The sequence below is a fragment of the Bos indicus genome, chromosome 14, assembly GCF_029378745.1.
Source record: "Bos indicus isolate NIAB-ARS_2022 breed Sahiwal x Tharparkar chromosome 14, NIAB-ARS_B.indTharparkar_mat_pri_1.0, whole genome shotgun sequence".
NCBI classification, from domain to species: Eukaryota; Metazoa; Chordata; class Mammalia; order Artiodactyla; family Bovidae; genus Bos; species Bos indicus.
Window position 1 is genome coordinate 66,871,630 of NC_091773.1, and position 16,857 is coordinate 66,888,486.

The 16,857-nt window shown below is 43.5% G+C and overlaps 1 protein-coding gene and 1 pseudogene across 3 annotated transcripts in view; both read right to left on the reverse strand.

Moving 5' to 3' along the window:
- MTDH (metadherin) overlaps nucleotides 1-9,629 on the reverse strand; it is a 57,227-nt gene extending 47,598 nt beyond the window's left edge. For 2 of the 3 annotated variants that reach the window (XM_019973728.2, XM_019973726.2), the window contains exon 1: nucleotides 8,887-9,629. In XM_019973728.2, the coding sequence (XP_019829287.1) occupies nucleotides 8,887-9,270 (384 nt within the window). In that variant the 5' untranslated portion in view covers nucleotides 9,271-9,629. The remainder of the gene's footprint in view (nucleotides 1-8,886) is intronic. The other variant, XM_019973727.2, reaches the window with a different exon arrangement.
- Nucleotides 9,630-12,922: 3,293 nt separating this feature from the next.
- Nucleotides 12,923-13,358, reverse strand: LOC109568289 (small ribosomal subunit protein uS11-like; annotated as a pseudogene).
- Nucleotides 13,359-16,857: the final 3,499 nt, after the last annotated feature.

Consider the following 16,857-nt stretch of genomic DNA (forward strand, 5'->3'; position numbering starts at 1 on the left):
CACCTCCCCATCCCTGGCCTCTAAAAGGAGAACAGTATGTGTTTTGAAAGCAAGCTGAGATCACGGTTGAATCCCCAAGGTCTATCACCCTGGACAAGTTACTACTTCGCTGCTGTCTCAATTTGCTTAGCAAGAAATTATACTTTGCATACTGGGAAGCACAAGTCTACATAGTATGTCCATGATTAAAAAAAAAGCAAGACATCATGGAAATTCCACAGATAACATCTTTAGCTGACAGATCTAGAAACTTCCAAGTATTTGCCATGTCCCATCACTTCATGGCAAATAGATGGGGAAACAATGGAAACAGTGACAGACATTATTTTGGGGGGCTCCAAAATCACTGCAGATGGTGACTGCAGCCATGAAATTTAAAGACGTTTGCTCCTTGGAAGAAAAGCTATGACAAACCTAGACAGCATATTAAAAAGCAGAGACATTACTTTGCCGACAAAGTCTGTATAGTCAAAGCTATGGTTTTTCTAGTAGTCATGTATGGATGTGAGAGTTGGACCATAAAGAAGGCCGAGGGTAGAAGAATCAATACTTTTGAACTGTGGTGTTGGAGAAGACTCTCGAGAGTCCCCTGGACTGCAAGGAGATCAAACCAATCAATTCTAAAGGAAATAAATCCTGAATATTCATTGGAAGGACTGAGGCTGAAGCTAAAGCTCCAATTCTTTGGCCACCTGATGTGAAGAACTGACTCCTTGGAAAAGACCCTGATGCTGGGAAAGATTGAAGGCGGGAGAAGGGACGACAGAGGATGAGATGGCTGGATGGCATCACCGACTCAATGGACATGGGTTTGAGCAAATTCCGGGAGATGGTGATAGACAGGGAAGCCTGGCCTGCTGCAGTCCATGGGGTTGCAAAGAGTTGGACACGACTGAGCGACTGAACAACATTTGCCATGTGCCAATCACATGCATTATCTCATTCAGTGGACAAGACTTAGTCTTGGTCAGTTTCTTAGTTTTAGTTAGGAAGAGTGCTGATACATATTTAAGGTAGAACAATTTCTTGTCATTTATTTAAAAACACAAACTGTGTGCTTCTTTCTGTCAAATGCTGTGCACTATCAATTACATAAGCTAAACATTACAGTACACAGCTTCACTCACAGTAATTTATCAACTTGCTTTTAAATTCAACCTCAATTTTTAACTCTTAAAAGCTAGGAGAATAATCTTATAAATATGACCTAAAAATCAAATTTGCAAAAATCTTGCTATATATCCTGAGGTATTTCCTTTAGGATAAAGATACTTGCACAGGCTTCCCAGGTGTTGCAGACGTTAAGAATGTGCCTACCAATGCAGGAAACGCAAGAGATGTGGTTCTGTCCCTGGGTCAGGAAGATCCCCTGGAAGAGAACTGCAACCACTTCACTATTCTTGCTTGGAGAATCCCATGGACAGAGGAGCCTGGCAGGCTACAGTCCATGGGGCTGCAGAGTTGAATACAGGAGCACACAAAGATCCTTGTGCCTTCTGAACAGCTAGACAAAACTAAACCCTCTTCAGGGATTCTAAAACATCTCTTTGTTAACTCTGAAAGAGCAAGGATGTTCAGGACTACTGTTATAGATGATACTCAATACCAATCAAACGGCCAAGTTATGCTAAAGATAATTTTTGAAACACTAAATACAGCATTGGTTTTTAAGGTTTTATATCAGATGGATACTGAGATAAGGATTACAGGTGACACAGTCAGTGGACACATATCCACGTAGTTCTTTCTCAAATGGATCTGAGAAAGTAGTTTTGAGATGATTTGAGAGTAGTTTCTCTCCAAACTACTAGTATAGTTGGAGAGAAAACAGAGCAAAAAACTAGTCAGGAAATCTCTGGCAAGCCAGGGGTTAGGACTCCATGTTTTCACTGCCAAGGGCCCAGGTTCAATCCCTGGTTGGGCAACTAAGATCCCACAAGCTGCATGGTGTGACCAAAAAAACGAAACCAAACAAATACAAATTAACTACCAACCCCCCTCCACCCAAACAACAAAAAAACTGGTCAAGCAACACCAACTCCTCACATAGATCTCTTGATTTTATTTGAATACTACTCCTAATAATTTTAAAATGCTTTCAAGACTTTCACAACCTTGAAAAGTAGTACATTACCCAATAATGCTGAAGTGCAACAAAAACAAGAGCTCAGAGAGTTTACTGCTGCTCTTGGTATCTGAGATGAACACAACTGTTAAAGGTCTTTTCTGTCAGAACTATTAAAGGTCTTCTCTGCGGTGCCTCTGGCAGAAGAAAATGACAGGATGAAAAAGTCCTGTCATATGACCAAACAAATGAAGCCAAAACTCTGGAGCTGCTGTAAAGGTCATTATAATTTTCAGCAAAAACTTCTGGTTTTTAAAAGTAAAATTTAAAAGCAATAAAGTTATAACTCACCGAGAAAATTAGATTTGTTCTCTGAATGCAGTGTAATATCCTGGAACATGCTATCAAAACCAGAGTGGTATAATGGAAATAACAGTGAGTTCTAAAGCTAGAAATCAGGATATTGTTTTGCCTTTGAAATGCCTTTGCTCTATGACCTTGAGTAAGTCGATCTCTCTGAATCTCAAGATTCTTTTTTTTTTTTTTTTTGGTAAAATCAGGGATTTTTTTACTATCACTCAAGATCGTAAAACTCAAGTTTTACTATCACTCAAGATTTTTAAATTAAATGAGTATTCAAGGCTTAAAACATCAGCAACTTAAAGGGAAAAAGAAAATCCTCTAGATGACATGTCACTTTAGTAATACCTGAGATAATATGGCAAAACCACTACCTATGAATAAAAGACATAATCCTACTGAGAGTATCTTAAAAGACAAATTTATTTATCTCAATAACAGATTAGACCATCCAGCTAAACAGTAAGATATCATTTTAGATCATTCAGGATTTAATTTAACAAATAGCTACCAAAGGCTCTAATACGCCAGTCACTGTTTGCCATCAGATAGCATCGCTTATAATCTGGACGAGAGAAAAGAAAACCCGGAGCAAAAGTAAATGGAGAAGTTAATAAACAATTTACAAACTATAATAAAGGAAACACATACAAAAGACTGAGACAGAACACCGAAGGGGGTGACTATTTCAAATAGGGTGGTTAGGAAAGTATTTTCTAGGAGGGTGAGTTTCAAAGTTAGATCTAAAGGCTGATTAGAACAGTGGGTCAAGTTTGCAGCATTGGGTTGTGAAAGAGCCTGAGGAAGTGCAAAGGATTACTGTAAGTGAAGGTAGCAAATGAGAGGAAGCTGAGTCAAGTTTGTTTAGAAAGAAAAGCAGCTGCTGAGCTGTACAGGAAAAAAGTTTAGATTTTAAATGCAAAAATTACTAAAATATTGGTTTTAGACAAGATGGCGATTTGCTTTTAAAAAGCCTCGTTACTAGGGTGTTGAGAAATGACTGGAGGCAGCCGACAGAAGCTACTGCTGTGCGAGTGAGTTACGGTGGAAACAGAATGAGAGTAGCTGGACTAAATATATATTTTGGAGATAAAAATGATGGCACTTGCTGAAGGATAAGATATGAGGTGAACAAGATGAAGATATAAGGAAAAGGGAAGAATCAAGAATGATTCTTAGATTTTTGGCCTGAATAACTGAAGGAAAGGCAGAGTCATTTACCATTTACAGAAATGGGGACAACTGGGAGAAGGCAGGGTATTATGAGTGCTGTGCTGGAGATGTTAGAAGTTTTTGAGATAAACATCAGGTTTCCTACTGAAGAAATCAAGTATGCATCTAGACATGAGGTTCTGGAGGTAGGAGGAACAGTCCAGTCACTGCTGTTGTTTTAGTCCGTCAGTCACATCCAACTCTTTCGTGACTCCATGATTTGTAGCCCACCAGGCTCCTCTGTCCATGGGGTTTTCCAGGCAAGAACACTGGAGCAGGTTGCCAACTTCTTCTCCAGGGGATCTTCTCGACCCAGGGATTGAACATTCATCTCCTGCATGGGTAGTCAGATTCTTCACCAGTGAGTCACACCAGGGAAACCCATTAGTTCAGTTATAGATACAAACAAACAACTGATTGCCATTATTTGGAGATTTCATATCCACAAATTCGCCTACTAGCTAAAAATTATTTCTAACTCCCAAATCAATACTTGTCATTCTTAGACATGCATAGAGTTATGAAAAAATTTGAGTCATCCCACAAGCACATTCCCAGGCAATGCTCTGTTTTAGCTCTCAATATAAGTATATGAAAGAGAAACTAACTTCATCTGGGGAGCTAGAGACAAGCTTTATAGCAGAGGTAGCAATGTAGCTGGGCCATTTAAGGATAGGTAGAAATTGGCAGAGATACAGAAAAAGGGGGCCTTTCAGAAGAAATCATATGAACAGAAGAAGGTAATATGAATAGAGAGACACTGATATCTAGCTAATGGTAATGTCTTATGGGTAATGTGCTGATGAGCTCAGTTGTGGCTGACTCTTATGACCCCATGGACTGTAGCCCGCCAGGTTCCTTTGTCCATGGAATTTTTCAGGCAAGAATACTGGAGTGGGTTGCCATTTCCTTCTCCACGTATGAGAGATAAAATCTAAGATGGGATTAGATTATGAAAAGGCTTGAGAGCCATGCCACTGAATTTCATTCAACAAGTGTTGGGGAATTACTGAAAGGATGTGAACTCGAAAGTCACATGATTAGAGTTGGGTTTCCTAGGTGGTGCTAGCGGTGAAGAATTCACCTGCCAGTGCGAGAGACATAAGTGATGCAGGTTTGACCCCTGGGTCGGAAAGAATCCCTGGAGAAGGGAATGGCTGCGCACTCCAGTATTCATGCTTGTAGAATTCCATGGACTGAGGAGTCTGGTAGGCTACAGTCCACAGGATCGCCAAGAGTCAGACATGACTGAGTGACTAACACTTTAAAAGATTTAACTGGCATGAGTGGGTAGAAAGAATTGGCAACAAAGGGACTGGAAGCAGGAAAACCAGTTAGGATGCTGTTAGGATCGCCTAAGCAAAAGGTAATCAAGTCCGAAAGTAGGGCAGTGGCAGTGAAACTGGAAAAGAAGTAACTACTACAAAAGACACAGCTTACTATTAGAATGATTTGCTGGCTGTAGACAGATGGACCTTACAAAATTTATACCAGATGAGGCAAACACAGCCATTTTTCACTGTAAAAATAAAAAGGTGGCTCACATGGATGTCTTCTAGGCATAAAAAATAGAAGCAAGCTGCATATATACATTGGCGGGACATTTTACTGTATTAACATACAATAACTACATATCAAGTGCCAACCACTACGCGAGGTTATACAGTAGCAAACAAAACCCTATTTATTGAGCTTATAGATATTAACAATGGTACTATGGAAAATCTTTATGAAAAATGAATTTTCTTTGATGATGATCTTGGTTACCTGCTTCCAGCTGAAACACAAAGCAGTAACTGCTAAAGACCAGCTATTTGAGATGTTGTTCAGTTGCCAAGTCGTGTCCAAAAACCTTTGGGACCCCATGGACTGTAGCCCACCAGGCTCCTCTGTCCATGGTATTTCCCAGGCAAGAATACTGGAGTGGGTTGCTGTTTACATCCATCTAAATCACTATACAGGTTAAGTCAAGAAAAAAATATTTACTGAGTGTCTACTTAATACTCATGATGAACGAGGTGTCAAGAAAAACATATGTAAGAAAACAGTGATAAGTCCAGTGAAAAGTGTCACCCCTTCACTTTTAACAGGGGAATGAACACAAACACCTATGGCAAGGTATTAGGGGATAAAAAGCAAACCAATACAAGAATTAAAAAAAAAAAAGCTTATGAAGAGATTTTAAAAAGCTAAATGACATCTACTCTATTCATAAAAACAGGCAACTAGAAACAAACTGAAAATTTGAGTTGTGAAATCTGGAATGATTTAAGAGAAAACTTAAAAAGGACAAAAATAAATTCAGAATGTCCTTTCAAAAAAACTGTAGTTGACATTCCTGAATCCACTTGAATCAGAATTAAGTATATCCAAAATGTTCATCAGAATGATGTAGTAATAAAAGATCGATTATAAGATTAACATGACTGCACCTAGAAATCTCTCTTATACTTTGAATCTTATGGCACTACTGCAGTCAATGATTTTCAAGTAGGCAAGGGAGCTTATTAAAAAAGCAGATTCCCTGGACCTAGCTCCACAGACTGAATTTACATCTGTAGTTGGGCTCAGGAATCTACACAATTTCACAAGCATTCCAAGTAACTACTGCAAGTAGTCAGGGTGGACAGTCTGAGGAGTGCTGTAGTGTTTTACCCCAAGTAAGATCTTCCATTTATAAACAAGATAAGCTAATGGAAGCAAGGCTAAATGCCTCACTCAAGTTCAGAGTTCCAGTTCCTGCCAGGCCAACAGAGTTAAGTCTTCTACCCTCAAGCCTTTGCTATTTCTTCAGCCTTTCCCAATGTCCATTTCCTCCCCATTTCAAAGTCAAATTCCATGAAAGGTTTTTCCTGGCTACCTGGGCACTCACTAAGGTTGCACTGTTAAGTTTCTGATATCTTTTTTCCACAACTGGAAAAGAAGTTCCTTGGGGAACACTGAGCTTTTGCTTTTGTATCCCTTTCACTGTAAGACACAAGAATATGGTGTTCCTTTTTTACTGCCTTCAATTTGCAAGCAGTATCCTGCTTTTCCCCAAACAGAAACTTAGCAAAGTGCTGAAGCATATGAATACTAACCAACTAATAACTAACTAAATGGAAGCTTGGATTTCTTAACTCTATAAAGCAGTGTTTTTCTGTGGGTCACCCCGCAAATCAAATGTGAAACTAATTTAATAAGTCACAAATATCATTAAAGAAAAATAGACTAGTGTGGGGGGGGGTATTGTAAAATGTTTTCTCTAGGTTGTGGTCAAAACTTTTGAAAGCAGTTTTGTAAATGTTGATAAACTTCTCCAACACATCTTTACTGTTAGGTAGGCAAACATATTTGCTTTTGCAATTAACACTCAACCACCCTGTCAGCCTTCCCATTCTCTATTCTCCAAAGTTAATACTGGATTTATTTATTCATTCCCCCTAGCACAAATACTAAGTTTGAGGAGTATTTTTCACCACACAAGTTCCACAGGAGCCTGTCTGTGTTCCTTCTTCAGATGGGTCATCTAAGTATTGTGATGCACTTCGAATGGGCACCTGTCTGTTGACCTAAGTCTGTCTGAAATTTGAGAGGCGCAAACAGGGCTTTGAAATTTTCACAACCTGTTTCATCCACACTGGTCCTAGGCTTATGAATGAATGTGAGTTTTTTCAAGATCACCTTCTTTTTTACCTTGGAGCCAGGTTTCCACCATAACATTACTTTCTGGTAAACCTTGATACTCTTCACAAATTTAAATATAATTACATAGCTTCCAAATCAATTCTATTTTCCCTTCTCCTAACCTAAGGCAGTAGTCATACTAACAAAGTTGTATCCGTTTCTAGTTCTTGTACATATCTTGCATCCTGTTAACCAGCAGGTCTAATCTAGACCTAATAATGCAGTAATTGTGACTTGTCACAACTCTAATACAGAGTCATCTTTTGTACTGTTACCAACCATACTCTCATAACTTTAGCTTGAATTCAAATCTGACTTCCTCCGTAACTTTGCTAAATTCCTCCAAATCCCTTCAACTCTCTAAACCTCATTTACACTGTTCACACCTCTACAGCACATGTCAGTCCACAGGATATTAAAATTACTTTTGAATCTGTCTCCTATATTAGTTTCCACGACTAACTTTCACGTACATACAGCTCACTGTCCAGCGAAAACCAGAGGGCATTTCTCATAGAACCTTATTGTGCTGAAAAGGTGAGGCGCTAAAACCAGTGGCTACAAAAATAGGTTAGGAGTTGTTTCCAATTTTGCACACCCTCCATACTCCGGTCAACTATACGCTATTTTTAAAGAAGTAAAATAAAACCCTGAAAGTTCTAATGGGAGAACCATGGGGGACATGGCAGTCAAGGCTGCAGAAATAAAAGGCGAAGGCACGATAAGACGGTCGTGATGCTCTGCCTTTCCACACGTGGTCCGGTAAATGGGCGCCTGATCCCTCTTCTCAGCCCGGCACCATTCTGCTCTGTCATCCTTTTTACCCTATTTCAAAACCTCCCACACCGTTCCGCTGAAGTTGCCTTGGCGCCCTCTCAGAGGGCCGTGTACCCCAAAGTACATTAGAAGACAGACTCCGTCTTGCCGGGCTCCTGTTCCGGCCTCCAGGGGCCACATGCACCAGAAGCAGAGTGGGCAACCATTTCCCTTCTAGAGCCCTAACTAAAATGGAAGCGCGTCCAGACCTGGGAACCTTTAATCCTCGAGTAAGCCCCAGAGTTTTTAGGTCACCGTTATCGCCTCCCCTGCCTCCCACCTCGGCGGGACCTGAGCACGCAGGCTCTGGGCTTCCAGGAGCAGTCTCGCCACAACTTCCCAACGCCACCCTAAGGTCCCGTCGGCCTCCGCACACACAGGCAGCCTAACCCAAGTAGGCCTCGGGGTGGGGGGTGGTGTGTGTGCAGCGGCTTGGCATGTCATTCCGGCGGTCAAGGGTCCCCAAATTGTCTCGACCTCCGGGCGGCTTTTACTTAAACGTACCCCTCAAACAGTCTAACTTCCTTCCTCCAAACCGATCTGCCCCACCAGGTCCTATACTTCCTGAGTTTCCACCATTCCCCAAGAAACGTGTCCACCGATCGCCGCCTCCGCCTGGGAGGCTGCATCCCGGCTCTGGACTATGCTCCCTCGGTCCCCTATGCCGAATTCCCGGCGGGGGCGGCTGGGGTTTGGCCTCCCGATCGCTCGACTGGGGTAAGGGGCTCCCCACCCACCGACCACCCCGCCGCTCCTCCCCTACTCACTTTGGGCTTCTCCGGCAATTTCTTCCGGTTCTTCTTCTTTTGCTCCTCGCTCCTGAGATTCTTCAGCACGCCTTGGTCGTCAGCGGCCGGGGCCGGCGCGGCCGCCGCCGCCTCCTCCCGCTTGCGGGGCGGGTTCCTCCGCTTCTTGCGGGCGCCGGCGCAAGCCGCGGCCCAGCCGTAGCCGAGCAGGAAGAGCAGCAGCAGCCCGAGCGCGCCCGTGCCCACTAGGATCACCCAGCCCGGGTACCGCTTCGGCTCCAGCCCCAGGTCGAGGCCCAGCTCGGTGCGCAAAAAGCCCAGGCCGACCGAGAGCATTTCCTGCAGCCGGGCCGAGCCGTCCTCGGCCTCCTGGGCCAGTTCGTCCAGCCAGCTCCGTGTAGCCATCTTCCCTCCCCGTCAGGGGGAGCCGGGGGACTCACAGGATGACGCCGGGCCGCTGAGACGCCGTGGAACAGTCGAGGGAAGCGAGGACGCGCCGGGGCCCGACCGTCTCAGGCCGAGCGCATTGCGGCCGCCCCTCGCGCCGGAGCCGGGGACCGGCCGCTGCCGCTGCCAAGAGGACGAGGGGGTGCTCCCCCGGCTCCCCCCTCGTCAGAGCCTCACTCCGCCGCCGCCAGAAGGAGGGGGACGGCGGGAGGGAGTGTCTCCAGTGGCGGCCGCTAAGCGGCGTCTCCGCGCCAGTGCCGGGCCCCCGCCGTCCTCCCTCGGCGGAACAATGGCGGCTCCGGCCGCGATCCACGCAGCGGGAGGCGACGGGGGGGGCGGAGCGGGGCCGCGGGTCACGTGGGCGCCGGTGGGCGGGGCGTGAGTGTCACGTGGGCGCGGCGAGGCCGGGCGGGGCGGAAGCCGTTGGAGGGAGTACGCGGCTGAGGCGGTCGGCTGGGACGTTTTTCGGCGTTTGCCGGAGGCAAGCCGAGCACTGGGGACCGGTGATCTGGGCGGGAGGTTGGGAGGGGTTCACTGGAGGAAGCCTCTGCGGAATGGCTGTTGGCCAGGAGCTAGGAGACGTGGCGCTTTGAATGGGTTCAGGGGAGGGGCTCTTGAGGAAGCCTGGGGGCTGCGGCGGGCCGGGGAGGTGGGGGAGCGTGGCTTGCAAGAGGGTGAAGAGCTAGGATGTGAAAGTTGGACTCTGAAGAAAGCTGAGCGCCGAAGAATTGATGCTTTTGAACTGTGGTGTTGGAGAAGACTCTTGATTCAGAGTCCCTTGGACTGCAAGGAGAGCCAACCAGTCCATCCTAAAGGAGATCAGTCCTGAATATTCATTGGAAGGACTGATGCTGAAGCTGAAACTCCAATACTTCAGCCACCTGATGCGAAGAGTTGACTCATATGAAAAGACCCTGATGCTGGGAAAGATTGAAGGCGGGAGGAGAAGGGGACGACGGAGGATGAGATGGTTGGATGGCATCACCGACTCAATAGACATGAGTTTGAGTAAACTCCGGGAGTTGGTGATGGACAGGGAGGCTTGGCGTGCTGCAGTCCATGGGGTTACAAAAAGTCTGACAAGACTGAGTGACTGAACTGACTGAGGAACCAGGTCACGGGGTGTAGGTCCAAGTCGCCCTAGTAGCTGTCTGCTTTTCTCCGTTCTTTTTCTGGGAGTAGTGTTGGGGTGGAAGCGGCTTCTACTCACTGGATCACGGATCCAGCTAGACGCTTCCAGAGTTGGGCTCAGTTGAGTCCGAAGCCGGGCACTCTTCTTTCGGGGCCTAGGTTTCGTTCATAAGTTAGGTTTGTCTCAACTTCCAAGTTGTGTGTCTACAGTTTGCCTGCCTGACCAAGGGCGCTTTCTCGTGGTTTTCGCTCTTGGCTTTCGTTCCTGTCATTCGCCAGAACTCAAAAAAGTTGGAAGGCACGTGGGCAGTATTATTTTCCTATTGCAGTTTAACAAGAAGTAATGTGAGGCATATTGGATTGTGTTTTACATGTAGATGAAGTAGTTCCTTCGTTGCGTTCTATTTTAAGCTTTTGTGAAAGATCACAGAGAATTTCCAAAAATTCTTTTTTGTATGCTGCGTTGACCATATCTGGGTAACATTAGGAAGAAGTGAATTTTCAGATCTTAAAAATACAAAGATGATATTCACGGCTGCCTTAGGGTTTTGACGTTGTATTTCCCTATGAGAAAACTTGATGTGTTATCGTTAAATGATAATTAGCATTTTTAGCAAGTGTCTTAAGTGAACTAAATGCAGGCTTTCTCAAAGATTAGAAAGGGGAGTAATAAGTACCGAATGCCAGAAATGTATTTAGGAGTATTTTGACCTACTTTGCAACTGTGTTGTAACGCATATTGTGATTAATGAGTGAAAGGGAGTTTGGTAAATAATAAACTGTTACTCTAGCCAAGCTTTATACAGACTTATTATTAAAGACTGTAGTTAAAGACAGTGTAAATTACAAGGCCAAAAACTTGGAAGATGTATTTGGAACTACTTTATCTCTAAAAGGTTCCAAATTGCATTTATATTTATGAAAGTAGGTTTACAATTTTACATTTATGCTTTGGTTCCAGAGACATGAGGGTATCTTTCCTAAGAACCCCATTCTAGGTGAACACGTGAGGGCTTATGAATTAAGCTATTATACAATAATAGTAGCTGGATATCCCTGTTCTTTGGCAGTCTGGCAAATACTGATTATGTAAAATCCCATCACCTTTTTTTTTTTTTTTTCCGTGTGATTCTCCTTTGACCTTAAAAAGAAAATGTTTACTGTATATGGTAATACAGATATAATCATTTTTCACATATAGCTTTGTGTCATCTTTTAAAGTATTTTAATTTAAGAACAAAAATGGATTCATACACTAATTACTGTTTTGCATTTAATGACAAACGCAAGGTGACATTTTAGTGACATATTTAATGACATCAGCATTCATGTCACTTGATAGAACCCAGCTGATAAAACTCACCAGGAACATACTAGTAGCCCTACAATGTTAGGTTTATTAACTTGCTGCAGAATGAAATTTAGGTAAAATTTAAATGAAGCAATGCTTTGAAAGAGTCAAAGCAAAGCAAGCGGTGTCTAAAAGAGATAATATCAAGCCTGGCCTGGAATATCCTAATTCCTTGAAAATGGTAAAGTTAAAAGAAATGTTAGATGTCATTGCTGAAACCTCTCTTCTTGAAACAACTGGGTTGGGAATGAAGACTCCTAATTCGGAGTCAAAATGACCCATACAATGGAATACCACTCAGAAATAAATACATGAAGCAGCATAGGTGAATCTCAACATAAATATACGGAGTGAAAGAAGCCAGGCAAAAAACAGTATGTAATGTATGATTTCATTTATATAAAACTAGAAAATGCAAACTGATCTATAGTGACAGCAAATCAGTGGTGATTTGGGGAGGCGAGTGAGCAAGGAGTGGTGGCTGGGAGTGATTACAAAGGGGCACTAGGAAACGTTGGGGAGTGATGGATATGTTATCTTTATTATTCTCGTTTTATGGGCATATGGGTTTTATGGGTTTATATATGTCAAAACTTACCAAATGTGTACTTTAGATATTGTAGTTTATGTTAAATATACCTCAATAAAACAGTTAACAGTTTTTTGAAAAGTGACCCACGTGGAAGGAACAGCTGCATACAGGAGTGGCGTGCTCCATGTTCACTGATAGTATTTTTAACAAAGTTTTTACCAATCTATAATTTTAAGGTTTCTCAGCGGTATATACTTGATGTTAATTTTTTTTAACAGGTTTGCACAATAAATACTTATTCTATGATCTGGCTCTACTATATAGTTTATTTAACATAGTTTATTATTGGATAGGTTATTTACAAGTTTTTTTGTTGCTGTTCTTGTTTTTTGCCATTAAATGCAATTCTGTCACGAATACGCTTGTAACTAAATAGCTTGGTGAATACCCATAAGAACTTCATGAGGATAGAATCCTGGCACGGTCATTGCCTGAGCCATAGCCCACAGCATGTAACACTTATAGTTTGAGAGGCTTTGTTTTTGTTTTTACATCAAGGCAATTTATTAACAAAACAACAATTTGAGGAGTCCTGTTCACAGATGGTTGCCATGGAGACCCCTCTTCCTGCGGGTGCTGTCAGAGGGGATGGGGGTAACATTCTCAATCAGCCCAATCTTCATCCCTTAGCGGGCTAGGGCTCTGAGCGCTGACTGGGCTCCTGGTCCAGGAGTCTTGGTCCTATTTCCTCCTGTGACCCAGAGTTTGATGTGGAGGGCAGTGATGCCCAGCTCCTTGCATCTCTGGGCTACATCCTAGGCAGCCAACATGGCAGCGTATGGAGAGGACTCATCTCAGCCTTCACCTTACATGGCAGATGGTTTCCTTGCCTGAAAGATCGGTGACACGGACAAAAGTGTCGATGAACGATGCAAAGGTGTGGCACACACCAAATACATTTTCTTCTTCAGCCACCCGAGGGCCAAGGCTGATGGCCTGTTCTTCCTTTTCTTTCCCCCTGCAAGGTGCCATTTCTGCACATCTCCAGACTCATCACTGGAAAGAGCTTAGTTTGGAAGTTTTAAGAGACCTGAAGAAGTTCTACCTAAAACCTCTCATTTCATATAAGAGAAGGATGCTTCAGAGGGCTAAGGGTTGTACCACAGAATCAGAGTGGCTGAGTTTGTAGTAGAACCCAGTCTTAACTGTTCTTGACCCCTTGGTTTCTCCTCTTTTTTCCATATACCCAGTGATTAATTCTTGGGATTAGTTTGTTTGTGTTTGTTTGCTCAGACTACCAAAACAAAATTCCATAAACTAGGTAGCTTAGACAAGATTTCTCACAGTTCTGGAGACTGGAAGTCCAAGATTAGGGGACTGGTTTTCTTCCTGGCTTCCAGATGGCCACTTCCTTGCTGTGTCCTCACATGGTGGAGAGATAGCCAGTGAACTCTCTGATGTCTTATAAAGATACTAATCCTGTCAGATGAGGGCCCCACCCTTATGACTTCATTTAACCTTAATTGCTTCCCTAAAGACCTTATCTCCAAGTAACAGTCATGTTGGGGTTAGGGCTCCAACATGTGAATTTGGAGTGGGGACAAACTTTCACATTTCAGTAAAGCTTCCCAGGTCCCACAGTTGGTAAAGAATCCACTTGCCAATGCAGGAGATGCCAGAGACTCAGGTTTGATTCCTGGGTCCAGAAGATCCCCTGGAGGAGGAAATGGCAACCCACTCTAGTATTCTTGCCTGGAAAATTCCATAGACAAGCCTGGCGGGCTACAGCCCATGGGGTCACAAGGAGTTGGACACATACACACATTATGTGTAGGTTACAAACGAATATATAGTGTTTTTATCTCTTAAATTAGGTTATGGGTACAAGAGTGCTCCTTATCTCAACTTTTTGTATACCTGAGATACTTTGTAATTTAACTGACAAAAATGACAAAAGCTATAGTTTGCACGGGAGCTAGGCAAAATAATGGAGGCTCCTGTGGCTATACTGTTGTGGGGGTATGTATCTTACGGTGGGGAATGGTACACTGGCCCATGTCTATGGGTATCCCTTTAGGCCTTTTAACCCCTTTTGCTCTGATTTCATGCTCAGCATGCCACAGCCATTTTGTAATGAGGCATCTTTATTGTAAGATGAGCTGACTTAAGTAATCTGATCCTCTTTGAAGTTATATTTACTAGTGTAAATCATACATTCTCAGTGGAGCAATATTGTTCCCACAGGGGATTTCTCAGTGTTGGCTTTGGGGGCTTAAAAAATGTTTTTTAGTGTACAAAGTACAGATCAATACACTACATGCACAGATATACACTATATATGTGGTATTAAAACTAAATAGGAACGTATCTAAAAAGGCCCTTACAGGAGTGATAATGAAAAAATGATTGAAAAATACTGGTGCAAAGGAAGAAATTGGCACTCTGTCTCATCAGTTAGATGTCTGTGGTTTTAGTTAATCAGTTTCCCTGGATCATTAATTCAGTTTTTTTTTTTTTTTTTAAATATTTATTTGGCTGTGCTGGGTCTTAATTGCTGCTCAGGCTTTTCCCTAGTTTTGGGGAGGGAGGGCTACTCTCCAGCTGCAGCGCGCAGGCTTCTCTTTGTGGTGGCTTCACTTGTTGGGGCACAGGCTCTGGGCTTGCAGGCCTCAGTAGTTGCTGCTCCCAGGCTCTAGAGCACAGCCTCGATAGTTGGGGCCCACGGGCTCAGTTATTCCATGGCGTGTGGGATCTTCCCATACTAGGGATTGAACCCCGTGTCTCCTCCATTGGCAGGGGGACTCTTCACCACTGAGCTCCCAGGGAAGTCCCTGTTCAATCATTTCTTCACTGGACGTTTACTGAATTCCAGCTCTTTGGTTTGAATGCATGCTATCTGTCCTCAAAAATCTCAGAGCCTAGTGAGGCCAATGGACCCTTTCTTAAATGGCTTTAATGCAGGAGAGTATCACTACAGCAAACTGATTTGAGCATGAAGATTGTACTGGATGCTGTGATGTACCTCCCAGGTCCTGCTTCGTTAATGAAAGAATTTTCCCCCAACTCTGGGAATGTTGCCAGTGAATTTGAGGTTCTTCATTGAGAATTCGAAGATGAAGACGAAAGGTTAAGAAAGTAAAGTGAAAGTTTATTTAAGTAAGGTTTCTTGCCAGCTGGCCCCTGCCCTCATTTCTCTGCTCATACCTAGCCACCTGCCTACTCTAACAGGAGTATTACCAAGGGCCATCTCTTAGGTGTCAGATTTTGGGGAAATGACTGAGGAAAACTTCCTCAGCAAAGGTCATGTCCCCATTCAGGGGCAACCTACATCCAGTGACTCATCAGCCTGGGGCTGCACAGTCCTGGCCTTGTCCCACCCTGGGTCAGTTTTGAAAGACCATCCCAGCCCCACAGTACTCCTTGAGCTTGGCTGAGGATTGTTGGTACTGTATCTCAGCCCAGTTCTCGACCTCCTCAGTCCTGTTTCCTTCTCCTTCCCCTGGTATTGGTTCCAAGAGCGCTTCCTTATATGCTCATCTAAAAGTCTACTTCACGGGGAACTCAGTCTGTAACAGTCTGATGAGGATTTACAAAGTGATATCACCAAAAAGGGAAAGGTTATTTCTGCATTTGAAGCAGTGGAACACTTTCAAATACTATATATTTAGGTTCAGTCTAGGAGGATGAATGGGATGTTGCTACGAAGAGAAGAGAGTGGAGAGGAGTTTCCAAGCATGAGGACCAGCAAAAGGGAAGGCTTTGGGACATGAGAGAGCATGGGAAGCTTGGCTTATGGTAAGCACTATTCTGTAACTAGTGATAGAGTCCTTAAGATTTTGTGGAGGGATTTGAAGAAGGAATTCTTAACGACTCTTAGGTGTCTCACTTCCAATTGGATAGATGGTGGTGCCATTCATTGAAATGGGGAATATTGGAAAAGAGCTACGTTTGGCAACTCGAGATTAGTAGCTTTGTTTTATACACATTGATTTTGAGAGTACAAATTATCCAGATAAGTTATCAAATAGGTAGGTACACATGGATGTGGACTCCAGGGGAGAGATGAGAGCAGGGGATACCCCTTAGTTTCCTTGCTCTGTTCACACTCATTTCTTAATCACTGATGCTTTCTACTCTTACAAACCCTTTGCACTGTGCATGAAATTCATTGGTTGCTTTTCCTAGTTAATTTCCACTTATTCTTCCTATCTCAAGTGAAACATCATTTTCTCCTAGACGCTGTGCCCAGCACTTGACCAGGTCACTCCTCATGTTGTATATATTTATGGCACCATGAAATTTCATAGTACCCGTTGAAATTATTTCACACTTATTCATGCGACATTTGCAGAAGACTCAAAAAGTTTTGAGAACATCAGATCAGATCAGTTGCTCAGTCGTGTCCGACTCTTTGTGACCCCATGAATCGCAGCACGCCAGGCCTCCCTGTCCATCACCAATTCCCGGAGTTCACTGAGACTCACGTCCATCGAGTCAGCGATGCCATCCAGCCATCTCATCCTCTGTCGTC